This window comes from Pseudophryne corroboree, chromosome 8 (genome assembly GCF_028390025.1).
Source record: "Pseudophryne corroboree isolate aPseCor3 chromosome 8, aPseCor3.hap2, whole genome shotgun sequence".
NCBI classification, from domain to species: domain Eukaryota; kingdom Metazoa; phylum Chordata; class Amphibia; order Anura; family Myobatrachidae; genus Pseudophryne; species Pseudophryne corroboree.
Window position 1 is genome coordinate 66,489,199 of NC_086451.1, and position 18,441 is coordinate 66,507,639.

At 47.3% G+C, this 18,441-nt stretch overlaps 1 protein-coding gene across 1 annotated transcript in view; it reads right to left on the bottom strand.

The window, feature by feature from the left end:
- Positions 1-18,441, bottom strand: part of GPKOW (G-patch domain and KOW motifs) — a 110,990-nt gene that overhangs the window by 47,647 nt on the left and 44,902 nt on the right. Inside the window, exon 2 of the mRNA XM_063936562.1 lies at positions 14,333-14,490. Coding sequence (XP_063792632.1) covers positions 14,333-14,490 — 158 coding nt within the window. The remainder of the gene's footprint in view (positions 1-14,332; positions 14,491-18,441) is intronic.

Sequence of the window (18,441 nt, forward strand, 5' to 3'; positions counted from 1 at the left end):
CCCTCCTCCAGACCTCAGTTAGATTTCTGTGCCCGGCCGAGCTGGATGCACACTAGGGGCTCTCCTGAGCTCCAGGAAAGAAAGTATATTTTAGGTTTTTTATTTTACAGTGAGACCTGCTGGCAACAGGCTCACTGCAACGAGGGACTAAGGGGAGAAGAAGCGAACCTTCCTGCTTGCAGCTAGCTTTGGCTTCTTAGGCTACTGGACACCATTAGCTCCAGAGGGATCGACCGCAGGACCCGTCCTTGGTGTTCGTTCTCGGAGCCGCGCCGCCGTCCACCTTACAGAGCCAGAAGCATGAAGATGGTCCGGAAAATCGGCGGCAGAAGACTTCAGTCTTCACCAAGGTAGCGCACAGCACTGCAGCTGTGCGCCATTGCTCCTCATGTACACCTCACACTCCGGTCACTGATGGGTGCAGGGCGCTGGGGGGGGGGGGGGGGGGCGCCCTGAGGGCAATATAAACACCTTGGCTGGCAAAATAATCACAATATATAGCCCCAGAGGCTATATATGTGATAAATACCCCTGCCAGAATCCATAAAAAAGTAGGGAGAAAAGTCCGCGAAAAAGGGGCGGAGCTATCTCCCTCAGCACACTGGCGCCATTTTCTCTTTACAGTGCAGCTGGAAGACAGCTCCCCAGGCTCTCCCCTGTAGTTTTCAGGCTCAAAGGGTTAAAAAGAGCACTAAATTTAGGCGCAATATTGTATATACAAGCAGCTATTGGGGAAAATTCACTCAGTTATAGTGTTAATCCCCACATTATATAGCGCTCTGGTGTGTGCTGGCATACTCTCTCTCTGTCTCCCCAAAGGGCTTTGTGGGGTCCTGTCCTCAGTCAGAGCATTCCCTGTGTGTGTGCGGTGTGTCGGTACGGCTGTGTCGACATGTTTTGATGAGGAGGCTTATGTGGTGACGGAGCAGATGCCGATAAATGTGATGTCGCCCCCTGTGGGGCCGACACCAGAGTGGATGGATAGGTGGAAGGTATTAACAGACAGTGTCAACTCCTTACATAAAAGGCTGGATGACGTAACAGCTATGGGACAGCCGGCTTTTCAGCCCACGCCTGCCCAGGCGTCTCAAAGGCCATCAGGGGCTCAAAAACGCCCGCTCCCTCAGATGGCAGACACAGATGTCGACACGGAGTCTGACTCCAGTGTCGACGAGGTTGAGACATATACACAATCCACTAGGAACATCCGTGACTTGATCCCGGCAATAAAAAATGTGTTACACATTTCTGACATTAACCCAAGTACCACTAAAAAAGGGTTTTATGTTTGGGGAGAAAAAGCAGGCAGTGTTTTGTTCCCCCATCAGATGAGGGGATGAAGTGTGTGAAAAAGCGTGGGTTCCCCCGATAAGAAACTGGTAATTTCTAAAAAGTTACTGTTGGCGTACCCTTTCCCGCCAGAGGATAAGTTACGCTGGGAGATATCCCCTAGGGTGGATAAGGCGCTCACACGTTTGTCAAAAAAGGTGGCACTGCCGTCTTAGGATGCGGCCACTTTGAAGGTACCTGTTGATAAAAAGCAGGAGGCTATCCTGAAGTCTGTATTTACACACTCAGGTACTAGACTGAGACCTGCAGATATTGCTGCTGCAGCGTGGTCTGTGACCCTGTCAAACAGGGATACTAGTTTGCTAACATAAGAGCATATTAAAGTCGTTGTCTTATATATGAAGGATGCACAGAGGGATATTTTACCGGCTGGCATCCAGAATTAATGTAATGTCCATTCTGTCAGGAGGGTATTAGAGACCCGACTCTGTACAGGTGATGCTGACTTTAAAAGGCACATAGATCTGCCTTATAAGGGTGAGGAATTGTTTGGGGATGGTCTCTGGGACCTCGTATCCACAGCAACAGCTGGGAAGAAAATATTTTACCTCAGGTTTCCTCACAGCCTAAGAAAGCACTGTATTATCAGGTACAGTCCTTTCGGCTTCAGAAAAGCAAGCGGGTCAAAGGCGCTTCCTTTCTGCACAGAGACAAGGGAAGAGGGAAAAAGCTGCTCCAGTCAGCCAGTTCCCAGAATCAAAATTCTTCCCCCGCTTCCTCTGAGCCCACCGCATGACGCGGGGGCTCCACAGGCGTAGCCAAGTACGGTGGGGGGCCGCCTCAAAAATTTCAGCGATCAGTGGGCTCGCTCACAGGATCCCTGGATCCTTCAAGTAGTATCTCAGGGGTACAAGCTGGAATTCGAGATGTCTCCCCCCCGCCGTTTTCCTCAAATCTACCTTGCCGACAACTCCCTCGGGTAGGGAGGCTGTGCTAGAGGCAATTCACAAGCTGTATTCCCAGCAGGTGATAGTCAAGGTGCCCCTACTTCAACAAGGAGGGGGTTACTATTCCACACTGTTTGTGGTACCGAAACTGGACGGTTCGGTGAGACCCATTTTAAATTTGAAATCCTTGAACACATACATAAAAAAATTCAAGTTCAAGATGGAATCGCTCAGGGCGGTTATTGCAAGCCTGGACGAGGGGGATTACATGGTATTCCTGGACATCAAGGATGCTTACCTGCATGTCCCCATTTACCATCCTCACCAGGAGTACCTCAGATTTGTGGTACAGGATTGCCATTACCAATTCCAGACACTGCCGTTTGGACTGTCCACGGCACCGAGGGTGTTTACCAAGGTAATGGCAGAAATGATGATACTCCTTCGAAAAAAGGGAGTTTTAATTATCCCGTCCTTGGACGTTCTCCTTATAAGGGCGAGGTCCAAGGAGCAGTTGTTGGTCGGAATAGCACTATCTCGGGAAGTGCTACAACAGCACGGATGGATTCTAAACATTCCACAGCTGGTTCCTTCCACACGCCTACTGTTCCTGGGGATGGTTCTGGACACAGAAAAGAAAAAAAAAAAAAGTGTTTCTCCCGCAGGAGAAAGCCAAGGAGCTGTCATCTCTAGTCAGAGACCTCCTGAAACCAATACAGGTATCGGTGCATCACTGCACACGAATCCTCGGAAAAATGGTAGCTTCATACGAAGCAATTCCATTCGGCAGGTTCCATGCAAGAACCTTTCAGTGGGACCTCTTGGACAAGTGGTCGGGATCGCATCTTCAGATGCATCGGCTGATAACCCTGTCTCCAAGGACCAGGGTGTCTCTGCTGTGGTGGCTGCAGAGTGCTCTTCTTCTAGAGGGCCGCAGATTCGGCATACAGGACTGGGTCCTGGTGACCACGGATGCCAGCCTTCGAGGCTGGGGGGCAGTCACACAGGGAAGAAATTTCCAAGGACTTTGGTCAAGTCAGGAGTCGTCCCTACACATAAATATTCTGGAACGGAGGGCCATTTACAATGCCCTAAGTCAGGCAAGGCCCTGCTTCAAAACCAGCCGGTACTGATCCAATCAGACAACATCACGGCAGTCGCCCATGTAAACCGACAGGGCGGCACAAGAAGCAGGATGGCGATGGCAGAAGCCACAAGGATTCTCCGATGGGCGGAAAATCACGTCTTAGCACTGTCAGCAGTGTTCATTCCGGGAGTGGACAACTGGGAAGCAGACTTCCTCAGCAGACGCGACCTACACCCGGGAGAGTGGGGACTTCATCCAGAAGTCTTCCAACTGTTGGTAAACCGTTGGGAAAGGCTACAGGTGGACATGATGGCGTCCCGCCTCAACAAAAAGCTAAAGAGAATTGCGCCAGGTCAAGGGACCCTCAGGCGATAGCTGTGGACGCTCTAGTGACACCGTGGGTGTACCAGTCGGTTTATGTGTTCCCTCCTCTGCCTCTCATACCAAAGGTACTGAGAATAATAAGAAGGCGAGGAGTAAGAACGATACTCGTGGTTCCGGATTGGCCAAGAAGAGCTTGGTACCCAGAACTTCAAGAAATGATATCAGAGGACCCATGGCCTCTACCGCTCAGACAGGATCTGCTACAGCAGGGGCCCTGTCTGTTCCAAGACTTACCGCGGCTGCGTTTGACGGCATGGCGGTTGAATTCCGGATCCTAAAGGAAGAGGGCATTCCGGAGGAAGTCATTCCTACGCTGATAAAAGCCAGGAAAGAAGTAACCGCAAACCATTATCACCGTATTTGGCGAAAATATGTTGCGTGGTGTGAGGCCAGGAAGGCCCCTACAGAGGAATTTCAGCTGGGTCGTTTTCTGCACTTCCTACAGTCGGGAGTGACTATGGGCCTAAAATTGGGTTCCATTAAGGTCCAGATTTTGGCTCTGTCGATTTTCTTCCAGAAAGAACTGGCTTCAATGCCTGAAGTTCAGACATTTGTAAAGGGAGTGCTACATATTCAGCCCCCTTTTGTGCCTCCTGTGGCACCTTGGGATCTCAACGTGGTGTTGAGTTTCCTGAAATCACATTGGTTTGAGCCACTTAAAACTGTGGATCTGAAATATCTCACGTTGAAAGTGGTCATGTTATTGGCCTTGGCTTCGGCCAGGCGTGTGTCAGAATTGGCGGCTTTGTCATGTAAAAGCCCTTATCTGATTTTCCATATGGATAGGGCAGAATTGAGGACTCGTCCCCAGTTTCTCCCTAAGGTGGTATCAGCTTTTCACTTGAACCAACCTATTGTAGTGCCTGCGGCTACTAGGGGCTTGGAAGATTCCTAGTTACTGGACGTAGTCAGGGCCTTGAAAATTTATGGTTCCAGGACGGCTGGAGTCAGGAAAACTGACTCGCTTTTTATCCTGTATGCACCCAACAAACTAGGTGCTCCTGCTTCTAAGCAGACTATTGCTCGCTGGATTTGTAGCACAATTCAGCTGGCGCATTCTGCGGCTGGATTGCCGCATCCTAAATCAGTAAAAGCCTATTCCACGAGGAAAGTGGGCTCATCTTGGGCGGCTGCCCGAGGGGTCTCGGCTTTACAACTTTGCCGAGCTGCAACTTGGTCAGGGGCAAACACGTTTGCTAAATTCTACAAATTTGATACCCTGGCTGAGGAGGACCTTGAGTTCTCTCATTCGGTGCTGCAGAGTCATCCGCACTCTCCCGCCCATTTGGGAGCTTTGGTATAATCCCCATGGTCCTTACGGAGTTCCCAGCATCCACTAGGACGTCAGAGAAAATAAGATTTTACTCACAGGTAAATCTATTTCTCGTAGTCCGTAGTGGATGCTGGGCGCCCATCCCAAGTGCGGATTGTCTGCAATACTTGTATATAGTTATTGCCTAACTAAAGGGTTATTGTTGAGCCATCTGTTGAGAGGCTCAGTTATATTTCATACTGTTAACTGGGTATAGTATCACGAGTTATACGGTGTGATTGGTGTGGCTGGTATGAGTCTTACCCGGGATTCAAAATCCTTCCTTATTGTGTCAGCTCTTCCGGGCACAGTATCCTAACTGAGGTCTGGAGGAGGGGCATAGAGGGAGGAGCCAGTGCACACCAGATAGTACCTAATCTTTCTTTTAGAGTGCCCAGTCTCCTGCGGAGCCCGTCTATTCCCCATGGTCCTTACGGAGTTCCCAGCATCCACTACGGACTACGAGAAATAGATTTACCGGTGAGTAAAATCTTATTATCATACAGCATGCTCCCGTTCTGATAGCACTAAATTGTCATTCCCTGCTGTGACTACATAGGCCATTACGCTGGAACTGGGTTCCTCAATTTGTCATTTGTACTGTAAAAAGAACAATAATGCCAAGTGGCGCTGTTATTTTGCCACCATGACAACCAGTCACATGACCTATGATGTATTCAGCAGTGACGCACCGAAACTCCCCTCTTCTCCGCAAACTTGTACCCAGAACAAATTCTTATCCTCTATCCCATCATGTACATACAGGCAACACTACGATCAACTGACTATCTCCTCGGTAATGGGTCACTGAGACGCAAAGCGCCATAGCAGCACTTTGGGGCTGAATCACTGGATGCAAAGTGGCTGTTATTACGCCTTGACGTTTTTCCAACCTTCTGCTAATGTGTATTTCCATAGGGATAATGGGGGTCATTCCGAGTTGTTCGCTCGCTAGCAGATTTTAGCAGCATTGCACACGCTAGGCCGCCGCCCTCTGGGAGTGTATCTTAGCTTAGCAGAATAGCGAACGAAAGATTAGCAGAATTGCGAATAGAAAATTCTTAGCAGTTTCTGAGTAGCTCCAGACCTACTCACAGATTGCGATCAGCTCAGGCCGTTTCGTTCCTGGTTTGACGTCACACACACGCCCAGCGTTCGGCCAGCCACTCCCCCGTTTCTCCAGACACTCCCCCCGTTTTTTCCTGGCACGCCTGCGTTTTTCCGCACACTCCCATAAAACGGCCAGTTTCCGCCCAGAAACACCCACTTCCTGTCAATCACACTCCGATCACTTCAACGATGAAAATTCTTCGTTCGGACGTGAGCAAATCTACTAAGTTTTGTGCTAAAATACTTACCGCATGCGCACTGCGTACCATGCGCATTTTTGCCTTAATCGCTCCGTTGCGAAAATCGGCAACGAGCGAACAACTCAGAATGACCCCCCATGCGTGTATCTGTGCGGCATAAAGTAGAAAGCTGCTCTGCCCAGTGCCCACTGCTTTTCCATCCACAGCTAGGCGCAGGAGAAACGTCTGAAACAGGCACCACCTCCGTAGGCACAGCTCAAAACAGCACAGATCTCATGTTACACACACTTACAAAACAGAACAGTTCCGTGCGTTTGCAATGTTGCCACATAGTTCCCACCTCGAAATGCCCATTACATGGAGAAACAGGTCTTGCAAAGAACCAGCCAACTGGAAATAGGACGAACGTAAGCAAAAATGCGTTACCTTCGCGTATGAGCAAACGCTTATTGCTACAAGCATTACTGGCCAAGATAATTGTATACTCTATGCACAGCATAAGATACAGTGGCCGATGGAACTGCTGGTCTGTAAGATAGCACTATAGACCTTACTAAAGATCAAGCCACACTTCTGTGAGCAACCTACTGCAAAACACTAACTCCTTGGTAATTAAGGAGTCTATTCATGAAGCAGTGAAAAGCGTGGAGAAGTCAGCCAGTGGAGAAGATGCCCATGGCAACCAATCAGCTGCTCCGTACAATTTTATAGTATGCAAATTATAAATGTTACTTCAATGCTGATTGGTTGCCATGGGTAACTTCTCCACGACTCACTTCTCCACACCTTTCACTGCTTCATGAATAGACCCCTAAATGAGCAGATTTAAAGGCTTGAGGCAGATAAATTAACATGAGAATGAACAGAGCAATGAATCAATACATCTACAATATGTTAATATTTCCCTTCTTATGTCCCTACCTTCTCACAGGGAATACTCTCAGGGATATCAGAGACAGAAGCAGTGGGAGCCTATTATCTCATTATCCTCCTCCTCTGAGCCTTCAGGGAACCGCACCATATCCCATCAGAATACAAGGGCTACATGAGTCTAAGTGCATCTCTCAGCTTCCACTGTAAACATCAGGTGTCAGGAGCAAACCTATACCGAAGTACTACGAGCATGCCGAATAGAATACAGACGGGCTGTGCCTAGGATAAGACTTATTGCCAAGAATAGGCAGAATGTTACAACACATCCACAAGAGTAAACCTATCGAAGAACGATACATGCCCTTATGCTCTAAACCAGGGGCGGCCAACCAGTCAGTGACAAAGAGCCAAAAAACCTTGTTAGGTACGTCAAAGAGCCGTCATCGAGCCGAAGACGCGTATGCAAAGATGGAATGTGGCCTTGTGCCTGCTAGACCACGCCCCTGGTATAAAATACATTGAAAAAGCCAGAACGACCTAAAATAAAAAGAATGAAAGTCAGATCCATTGAAATAGCCACTTTCACATAAAATAATTGAAAAAGCCAGATTCACATAATAAACTTCCCCCATGTGTCACTCCAGCCAACACCCTCCTGTCACTCCAGCCAGCTCCCCATGTGACACTCCTGCTAGCACCCTCCTATGTCACTCTAGCCAGCTCCTCCATGTGTCACTCCTGCTAGCACCCTCCTATGTCACTCCAGCCAGCTCCCCCATGTGTCACTCCAGCCAACACCCTCCTGTCACTCCAGCCAGCTCCCCATGTGACACTCCTGCTAGCACCCTCCTATGTCACTCTAGCCAGCTCCTCCATGTGTCACTTCAGCCAACACCGTTCTGTCACTCCGGCCAGCTCCCCATGTGACACTCCTGCTAGCACCCTCCTATGTCACTCCAGCCAGCACCCCCCATGTGTCACTCCTGCTACCACCCTCCTGTCACTCCAGCCAGCTCCCCATGTGACACTCCTGCTAGCACCCTCCTATGTCACTCCAGCCAGCACCCCCCATGTCACTCCAGCCAGCTCCCCATGTGACACTCCTGCTAGCACCCTCCTATGTCACTCCAGCCAGCTTTCCCATGTGTCGCTACTTCCAGCACCCTCCTTCATCACTCCAGTCAGCTCCCCCATGTGTCACTCCAGCCAACACCCTCCTGTCACTCCAGCCAGCTCTCCCATGTGTCACTCCAGCCAACACCCTCCTGTCACTCCAGCCAGCTCCCCATGTGACACTCCTGCTAGCACCCTCCTATGTCACTCTAGCCAGCTCCTCCATGTGTCACTTCAGCCAACACCGTTCTGTCACTCCGGCCAGCTCCCCATGTGACACTCCTGCTAGCACCCTCCTATGTCACTCCAGCCAGCTCTCCCATGTGTCACTCCTGCTACCACCCTCCTGTCACTCCAGCCAGCTCCCCATGTGACACTCCTGCTAGCACCCTCCTATGTCACTCCAGCCAGCACCCCCCATGTCACTCCAGCCAGCTCCCCATGTGACACTCCTGCTAGCACCCTCCTATGTCACTCCAGCCAGCTTTCCCATGTGTCGCTACTTCCAGCACCCTCCTTCATCACTCCAGTCAGCTCCCCCATGTGTCACTCCAGCCAACACCCTCCTGTCACTCCAGCCAGCTCTCCCATGTGTCACTCCAGCCAACACCCTCCTGTCACTCCAGCCAGCTCCCCCATGTGACACTCCTGCTAGCACCCTCCTATGTCACTCCAGCCAGCTCCCCCATGTGTCGCTACTTCCAGCACCCTCCTTCATCACTCCAGTCAGCTCCTACATGTGTCACTCCTGCCAGGACCCTGCTGTGTCACTCCAGCCAGGTCTCCCATATGTCACTACTGCTACCACCCTCCTTCATCACTCCAGTCAGCTCCGCCTTGTGTCACTGTAGCCCACCTTCATGTGTCACTAAAGTTCCCCCACCAAGTCTTGCCATTGCAGCAGTCCCTAATGTGTCCTCTGTTTGCTTGTGGGTGTCTCACCTCTAGTATCTGGCTCCTTCAGTTTTCAGTCCCTGTAGTGCTGCTGCGTATCTGGCTGGAGTGCAGCAGTTTCTGTATCTGTTGTGGTCACATGATTTAGAGTGTTGGGAGCCACATTTAAATAAAGAAAGAGCCTCATGCGGCTCAAGAGCCACTGGTTGGCCACCGCTGCTCTAAACCAATCACATTCATGGTGAAGGTGTCACAGTGGGGAAGATGATAGCAAAACACGTCTGAATGCTTGGAGGGATCACAACACGACACATGAAGATGACGAAGCCTGATGAAGTCCCCTGTGCTCAGCGGAGGAATGCACCCAAGGCCAAATAATCTGCCTTCTAGTTTACTGCACTTTCACCCGGGCAATCAGCGCGGGATCTGGTCTTTAGGTCGACAGTGTCTAGGTCGACCACTATTGGTCGACAGTAAGTAGGTCGACATGGTTTCTAGGTCGATAGGGACGCTAGGTTGACATGTTCTAGGTCGACATGACAAAAGGTCGACATGAGTTTTTCACTTCTTTTTTTTTTCTTCATTTTGTTTAACTTTTTCATACTTTACGATCCATGTGGACTACATTGGGAGCGGTAACCTGTGCCGAGCGCAGCGGTAGCGGACCGAGGCACCTTGCCCGAAGCATGGCGAGCGGACACGGTGCACTAATTGGGGTTTCCCGTCACTATACGAAGAAACGGACACCAAAAAAATGTAAAGAAACTTATGTCGACATTTTTTCATGTTGACCTAGTACATATCGACCTAAGTCTATTCTATCTAACATAACACACCTATCAGCGCGCTGCTAAGGGCTTATCAGTAATCCTGTCATTCTCGCAGTCCGTTAGTGCTTACTGCTCTCTCTCATATGTATGACGGCAAGTAACAGCTCACTGACAGTGGTGTACAGTTTCCGCCAAATCTGTGGTTCCGCTTAGGGGTCTGGTGCTATAGAACTTATATCTATAGCATATATCTCAGTGGCAGCCCTCACTATATACAAATCAGGGACATATTTTTTGTCCCCATACTAATATAAACTTTTACTGTATTAAAATCATTTCTTTATCTAACTTCACTTATAATCCTAATTAACTTGGAATTAGCATCTGTTTTATTTCATATACCATTACTGCTATATGACGTGGTCTATTTTTATTGCTCACTTTAAGCATAGGAACATATTTTCATGCAATATTTCAACACTGATCCCTCTAGTTCACAGGTTCTCAAACTCGGTCCTCAGGACCCCACACAGTGCATGTTTTGCAGGTCTCCTCACAGAATCACAAGTGACATAATTAGCTCCACCTGTGAACCTTTTAAAATGTGTCAGTGAGTAATTAATACACCTGTGCACCTGCTGGGTTACCTGCAAAACATGCACTGTATGGAGTCCTGAGGACCGAGTTTGAGAACCACTGCTCTAGTTGGTTGGATGATTGATTAGATTTAATTTAAACATTACTGCATGGGTCATTCTATAGCCCCATACACACTAGACGAGAAAGTGAAAGATCTCGCTCAGAAGGGCCGATCAGAGAGAGATCTTTAACAATCTCGTCCAGTGTGTACACTCAATGTCGTTAACGATGGATGCTCCCACGCATCGCTAACGACCGCCTCCCTGAACATGTACAGACGAGGGAGGTCCTCTTTAAAGACAGCCACGCTGCAGATGGTTCAGTCTTTTTATGGTGCTTCAATGTCACTAACTGCACACTCTCAGTCACTCTCTCCTATAATTTGAGAAATACCAATGGCAATTAAGTACTCTTCCCCTATATCGTTCCAGTTTTTCTCAATTATGTAGAATATCTCTCCTTCCCTCTTATTATTTAATTCTCTAGGTCACCTTATGACTTCTAATGCAGCACTGCACATCGAGGGGAGCATGCCGTAAACATTATATATGACAACATTAGTCATAAGCTTACAGACAAATGGGCAATGCATTCGTTGTATCCTTCTATCTGAAAGATCAGCTGCATGAGCAACTAAAAGTGTGCCCGACTCTTAGAGCAACTAATGAAAAAACTGGCTGAGCTGGGCAGTGAGGCGGGGTATAAGGTAGGAGGAGCCTGAGCTGTCCTGAAAAGTGCCCAGACTCCTCCAACACCAGCTATACCCCATGGTATCTCCAGTGTCCCCCATGGCTGAAATTTGTGGACATACTTTATGCATCAGTTAACATAGTAACATAAGGAATTTTTTGAACCTGCTTTATAGTGTCAGTTTCTCTGTATCGATGTTGCTCAAAAATTATGTTTTGGTTTTTCTATATTTGTGCTGTGTTCATGGTAGCTTGTGTTTCGGCTTCCCTTTGCCAGATATATTATATTATATTATATGGGTTCACTACGATATGCCGGCGGTTGGGCTCCCGGCGACCAGCATACCGGTGCCGGGAGCCCGACCGCCGGCTTACCGACAGTGTGGCGAGCGCAAATGAGCCCCTTGCGGGCTCGCTGCGCTCGCCACGGGCACGGTGGCGCGCTACACTATTTTATTCTCCCTCCAGGGGGGTCGTGGACCCCCACGAGGGAGAATAAGTGTCGGTATGCCGGCTGTCGGGATCCCGGCGCCGGTATACTGTGCGCCGGGATCCCGTTAGTCGTCATACTGAAGTCCACCTATATTGGGTTCACTACGATATGCCGGCGGTCGGGTTCCCGGCGACCAGCATACCGGCGCCAAGAGCCCGACCGCCGGCTTACCGACAGTGCGGCGAGCGCAAATGAGCCCCTTGGGGGCTCGCTGCGCTCGCCACACTACGGGCACGGTGGCGCGCTACACTATTTTATTCTCCCTCCAGGGGGGTCGTGGACCCCCACGAGGGAGAATAAGTGTCGGTATGCCAGCTGTTGGGATCACGGTGCCGGTATACTGTGCGCCGGGATCCCGTCAGTCGGCATACTGAAGACCACCCATATTGGGTTCACTACGATATGCCGGCGGTCGGGCTCCCGGCGACCAGCATACCGGCGCCGGGAGCCCGACCGCCGGCTTACCGACAGTGTGGCGAGCGCAAATGAGCCCCATATTATATATATTTTTTTTTATGTGCCAGCTCCAGATCCTGCCACTAATCTCTCTCTCGGATATGTTTAGTGAAAAATCCATTTGGGAAAAGGCAGAGAATTCCTTTGGAAAATTAGAGTATTCTCCGGTTTAAAAAACAAAACAAAAAATGGGCACTGACCCCATGTAAGAGCGTGAGATCAGAGGCCTACTATACTGGGCTCCTATAAACGGAACTTCTTGCATCGCCTGACCAGGTTAATTGTTTGTTAATTGTTCTCTGTTTTCATGAACCAGTCAATATCTACATCTGTACACCATGCAGCGGACGTGATGCACTGAAATTACTGTAAAACGTATTATTCTGTATACTTCTCTTTCTTGTAGTCCTGAAAATCCCGGCATGGCCAGTGGCTGTCAGAGAATGCTGGGGGTTGAAGTGAAGTTTACCAGCAGCTGTATTAATAGAAGCTGGCTATGTACAGTATTTTTTACATTACCTGATACCTTCTTACAGTACGTCACTTAAACACAGCCAGATTTGTTCTCTTCAAAAACTAGAGCTGTTTTACATTAACTGCTTACAATGTATAGAATACTTTAAGCAATGTATGCCGTAAAAGTGGACAGAGCCTCGTTGAGAACATACAGACTGAAAGGTGGATTTAGTTTTTGCACTAATAAATGTAAATGAAACAAGAATTTTCTGAACTCAATTCCCCTTTCAGGCCGTCAAGAAGGTGATCTGGTGTAGTCAAAGTCATGTGTCTTTGTGTAGTCCATACACGTCCAAGAATCCAAACCTCTAGGAACCTATCCCCATTATCTCTTTATTCTATGTACATACTGAGTCAGAATTCAGGAAGCGTTCAGAGTGATTAATTCCCTGCGGTTAGACAAAGAAAGAGCAGGGAAATCAGTGTGGCATAGGGTTAAGCTGTTTCCTACAGGTTCCTCATGTATGCAAAAGGCGATGACTAGAAGCGTCAACTCTGTGAAAATTTGATGTCATTAAAAATTAAAACACCTTTTCTCCTGGTGCCGCTCAGCACACATGTTGTTTGGCATTTAAAAAGGTCTTTGTGTCTTTGTTTTTATATTTAAAGTGGACCCAGATACAGATGAATCAGCCATTTTGTGGGCTAGTAACATGACTGAGGAACAGAATGTCTCATGCCTCAGGGTGGCTCTTTGTCTTAGTGAGCTGAAAGACGGAATGTTGGTTAAGTTTCCAAAATGGAAAAATAATTATACTGGCATAAAAAAGGTCTGGCGCTGTTTAGGAGCTGGTTCACAATTAGCAGCTGTTAATATAAAGATAATCAATCCGTAAAGCATAAAGCAAATACATTAGATAATGAAAGAGTGCTTTTACTCAAATATAATACATTAAAAATAGTAACATTTAATTACATTTAAAAAGAAACATGTTTAAAAAAAAATAATAATCTGTTGCAACAGTTCCTGGGAAAGGCAGATTAGCACAGGATATTTAAATGTCCCAAAATTTGAAAGTAGCTTGGATCTTATTAAATGGACAGTTTCAGGTTCAAAGCAAGCCACAGTCCTGGGAACAATTAGTTCACCTGAAGGTGTAATTAACGGCTCCATGGTACGTAATGAGGACCCTCTAATGTACTTGCTAACGAACAGAAAATGAAGTCCCGGTTGTCAGCTCAGGTCCTTAACCACGATTCGGCTCTTTAATATAGGTGTTCCCAATTATGGACCCAAAAGGATTGTTATCCACTGCAATGACCAATGCCAAGTTTCTCCACCAACGCGTTTCGCTGCACATGTGCGCTGTTTCAAGGTGCTATGCTAATACTGTCTTTTCCAGGAACTGTTGCAACAGATTATTAATTTTTTAAACATGTTTCTTTTTAAATGTAATTAAATGTTACTATTTTTAATCTATTACATTTTTGAGTAAAAGCGCTGTTTCACAAGCTTGCAAAGCGGCACCGCAACCACATGTAGGCAACTACTACACTTCCAGATGGCAAACAGATGTAAGGGAAAATAGCACATTAGGAAAGAGGTAATTTGAGGGCACCTGCAATGAGCTCCTGCACAGCCTGTGAGAGCACAGCGTCCTGCTCAGTCTGTGGGACCTCATTTTCAGCTTTCTCCTTGTTCCAGCTGGTTTGGGACCATCGGTTCTTGTGTATAAGGGGGATCACCAGAGGCTTGGAGACAGGAGCCGGGTTAGCGCTGTGAGAAGAGATAGGAAATATATCATTGAGTCACAGCTCAAGAGAGACATTGTACAGAGCTTACGTCTTTATCAAACAATATTAAGCTCTTTTCTTGAACAACAGAATGAGAAATCCCCCATCCGAAACGTGTAGCTATTGCTTGAGAAAACTATGATAGCATACCATTGTTTCCAAAATAATGTCCCCCAAGTAGCACTGCCTGAAGTTGAACCTCCACCTACAGGAATTTCCAAACACAGCTCACCACCTAGCCAGAAACTCTGAGCTCTTGCACTGTGTACCCCACACTCTAGACAGCACCCAAATTCCTACATTAATGTGCGCCACCACCTCTAACAAAGGCACCAGTCCTCAAGTAATGTGCACCACCACTCAATGCCAAGGCACCAGAGAACTCCACTAACGTGCTCCACCCAGGCACCTATATTTGCCACACCACCTATAACCAAGGCACCAGAACCCTCCACTTATGTGCCTGACCTCCTAGCCAGCACCCCTGTGTTCCTCCATTAATATGCCATGACACCAAAGTCCTCCATTAATGTGCACCACCACCTATATCCCAGGCACCAGAGTCCTCCACTAATTTACCCCCACTCTCTAACCAGCACCCCTTGTGTTCCACCATTAAATGTACCACACTCCTATAGTCAAGGCCATTGGGCTCCTTCGACATCGTGCCCCACTCTGCAGCCAAAATTCCTGGACTCCTCCACTGATGTGGCTCCCATTTCATTAATGGTCTTATCCAAAAGCGAGAGGGGTTCAAAGCAATATGCCACCATTTAATTGTGTAAGAATTGAGGTGACCACGCAGGTCATATTATCAGACCTTACTAACTGGTCAAATATTTCATTCTGCATTGGCACAGTAAGATTGACGATTTCAAGCAATGTCTAAAAGTTTATGAAGAAACCCGGTTGGATGACAAATGTATCAGCCCTCTGTGATCCTAAGTGCCAAACAGCTGGACCGTTCAGATCTGCTCATACACCTGCCCGGCATCTCTTTAAAACAGCATCTTTACACCTCAATGTAACAAAGCCAGCAGCGCCACAGCTCCTGCAGGCACCATGCCAATAACTCACAATACAGTCACCTCCTCAACTGTGACATCCAGTTAGCAGCAATTTCCCTATAATATTTCCACATTTTATGTATCACTAATGGCCCCAAATCTGAATAGCTCAGAATGTAATTCTATTATACAGTCCAACTCCCTCTTAGAACCTCATTTATAGGGTCTAAGCTATGTTATATTCTAAGGAGGAATTCAATTGATTTATTGCAGCCACAGCTCTGTTGCGCTATTCAACTGTTCCGCCGCACACTCGCGTCCAATATTTCTGCTCACGTCCTCCTGAGGTGGCGAACAGAAATCCACCTCTTGTGCTCCCTGTAGTTTGCACGGATTTAGCCATTTTATGCGTCTAAACCTGATGCATTTGGGCGTGGCATGCACGTTAAGTAATGGGCGCACAGCAGCTCACGCCCAGTGGCTCACACAACTGAATATCACTCAACACTTTGGACGGGAGCTGCAGGGATAAACTTTTTCATTTTTTATCTTTAATGATTACATTTTTACAACTTTATTTTGAATCAACTAGAAACTGGTAAAATATTAACATGGGCTGATGACCCTAGTCCTAGTTCTGACACTGGGAGGCGAGGTGTCAGAAATTCTCTGGATTCCACCACATCCAAATAATCTCTCTTATAGAGGAAACACCAGTGATCACGTCACTATGGGGTCGAGTTAGGATACCGGTAGTCAGAATCCAAACACTGGAATCCCTATATCGATTGCAAACAGAGTGCCAAAATCCAGACTGTCGGCATCCTGAATGTATGCCAGGGCTATTTAGGGTTAGGTTGCGTGGGGTGGGTGGGTTAGGTTTAGGCTGCAGGGAGGGGGAACGGGCAGGCTTAGGTGGGTAGAGTGAGGAAGAGGGTTCATGTTAGGTGGTTGGGGTTAGACCTCTTACCTAGAAGGTGTTGGGATCCTGTGCATCGGGATGCCGCTGACGGTATTCTGACCGCCGACATCACAATTCTCAGGATCCCGGTACCAACATGTCACTATGTCCTGCTGTGATGCACTAGGTACAGATTCCTAGCGCACTGCTTTCCCTATGAGTATTAATCTCCTGGATACTTGGCACCCTCCATTGCAAGAAAATTGTTGTGTACCCCCAAATGTCACAGCAAGCATCCCCGGTGTAGAACCACTGCAGAGCCTCACTATGGTATAATGAATGGAAAGAGCACAGATGCATAAGGGACCTATGTAGAAATAACACAGCAGTGCCGCGATTATCACCTATCCTGGTCACCTGGTGTATTAACTTTGGTTGGGGGGGGGTCAATTTTTACAGCTATTAAAAAAAAAAAAAATGGAAACTATACCAGGAGGGTTTGACTAACATTGGCACTTTTATAGACACAGCATTCAAGCGCCCTCTTCCAGTTACTGAAGCGTCTAAAATTTCCCTCATTCCGTACATATTTCTTAGCACATATGCAAGCTAAACATTATGCTAGCTCACTAGTTAGATGGTTCTCTGAAGGAGATTGTGACAATACTTTAGACACAACGCTGCTATTGGAACCAGTTACTGAGCAGGCGGAGGTGCACTCAGGGATAAGTAAATGGGTGCAAGCTCTCCCATCGTTATCATGTGAAGTTCTGTTGAAAACACTCCAACTTTCCAGAAAATTGCTTCCAGCTATTCAGTATCAAGAAATGTTCTTGAACATCTTCCATAAAGCATACTTCTTCCCTCCATTGCCGGTTTCTGGCGGGAATGACCTCCTGTCCCCACGGTCATCCCGTATGGCGGATCTATATCATTACTTTTGGAACTGCCCTCTCCTTAGGTAATTCTGGTTGCAGGTTAGAAAACATGCCCTGGAACTATGCACCATTCATTGATACCTGGGTGATGTTTGCAATCTTGCCGAAAGGTCCGCAAGCGGCGAAAGGTGTAAGAGGCTTTTTCTAATCATAAAAGTGTGGTGGCCCATAAGGCAATATTACAGACATGGATTGATGCTACACCCCCTATGATGCAGTTATTTAAAAAAATAAAAATAATCTTTTTCATTTCTATAATATGGCTTGGATGGAGACCACGCTGGAGAGGGAGATGCGCATTGTTTACATTTTTGGAAACCTGGGAGAGTACATTACAACCTTGACTCAATGGCGTAGGATCATGAGTCTATGACGCAGACTCAGTGGTACTGTATTCGGGAGATATAGGATGAACCACCAACAAATATAGATTTTTACCATTATTCTTCTCTGCTTTTCTTCCTCGGCTGCTGCTGCTGTTGGCTCTCTGATCCCGCCGCTTCGTTCTCCATTCACTGATTATGGTAGTGGAAACTGAGGGTGACCATAGTCTTGTTGCAAGCTAATTGTCTTACGACAGATATTTGCACTATTTTAATATGCAAGATAAATTCCATTATCATCATGCTGTATGTACGACGTGAATCTGTGCACCATGTGTGACTACCGTGTGATTGTATAACTAGAAATCAGACATTATATACAATATTGTATACTCATGGATGGATTTGTAATGTCTGTATTCACTGCAAATTAATATTGTAAGTATTCATTTTCTTGGCGTTTCAATAAAAAAAGTATAGACCTAATTCTGCGCTATTCCCAAGCTCCAACTTACGACGTACTCTCTGTTAGTTGGAGTACTAAGTAAAAATAGGGGGGGGGGGGGGTGAATGTGTCTTAAGGGAGCTAGGCAGATATAATAAGAATTTACTCACCGGTAATTCTATTTCTCGTAGTCCGTAGTGGATGCTGGGTACTCCGTAAGGACCATTGGGTATAGACGGGCTCCGCAGGAGACTGGGCGCTCTTAAAAGAAAGATTAGGTACTATATCTGGTGTGCACTGGCTCCTCCCTCTACGCCCCT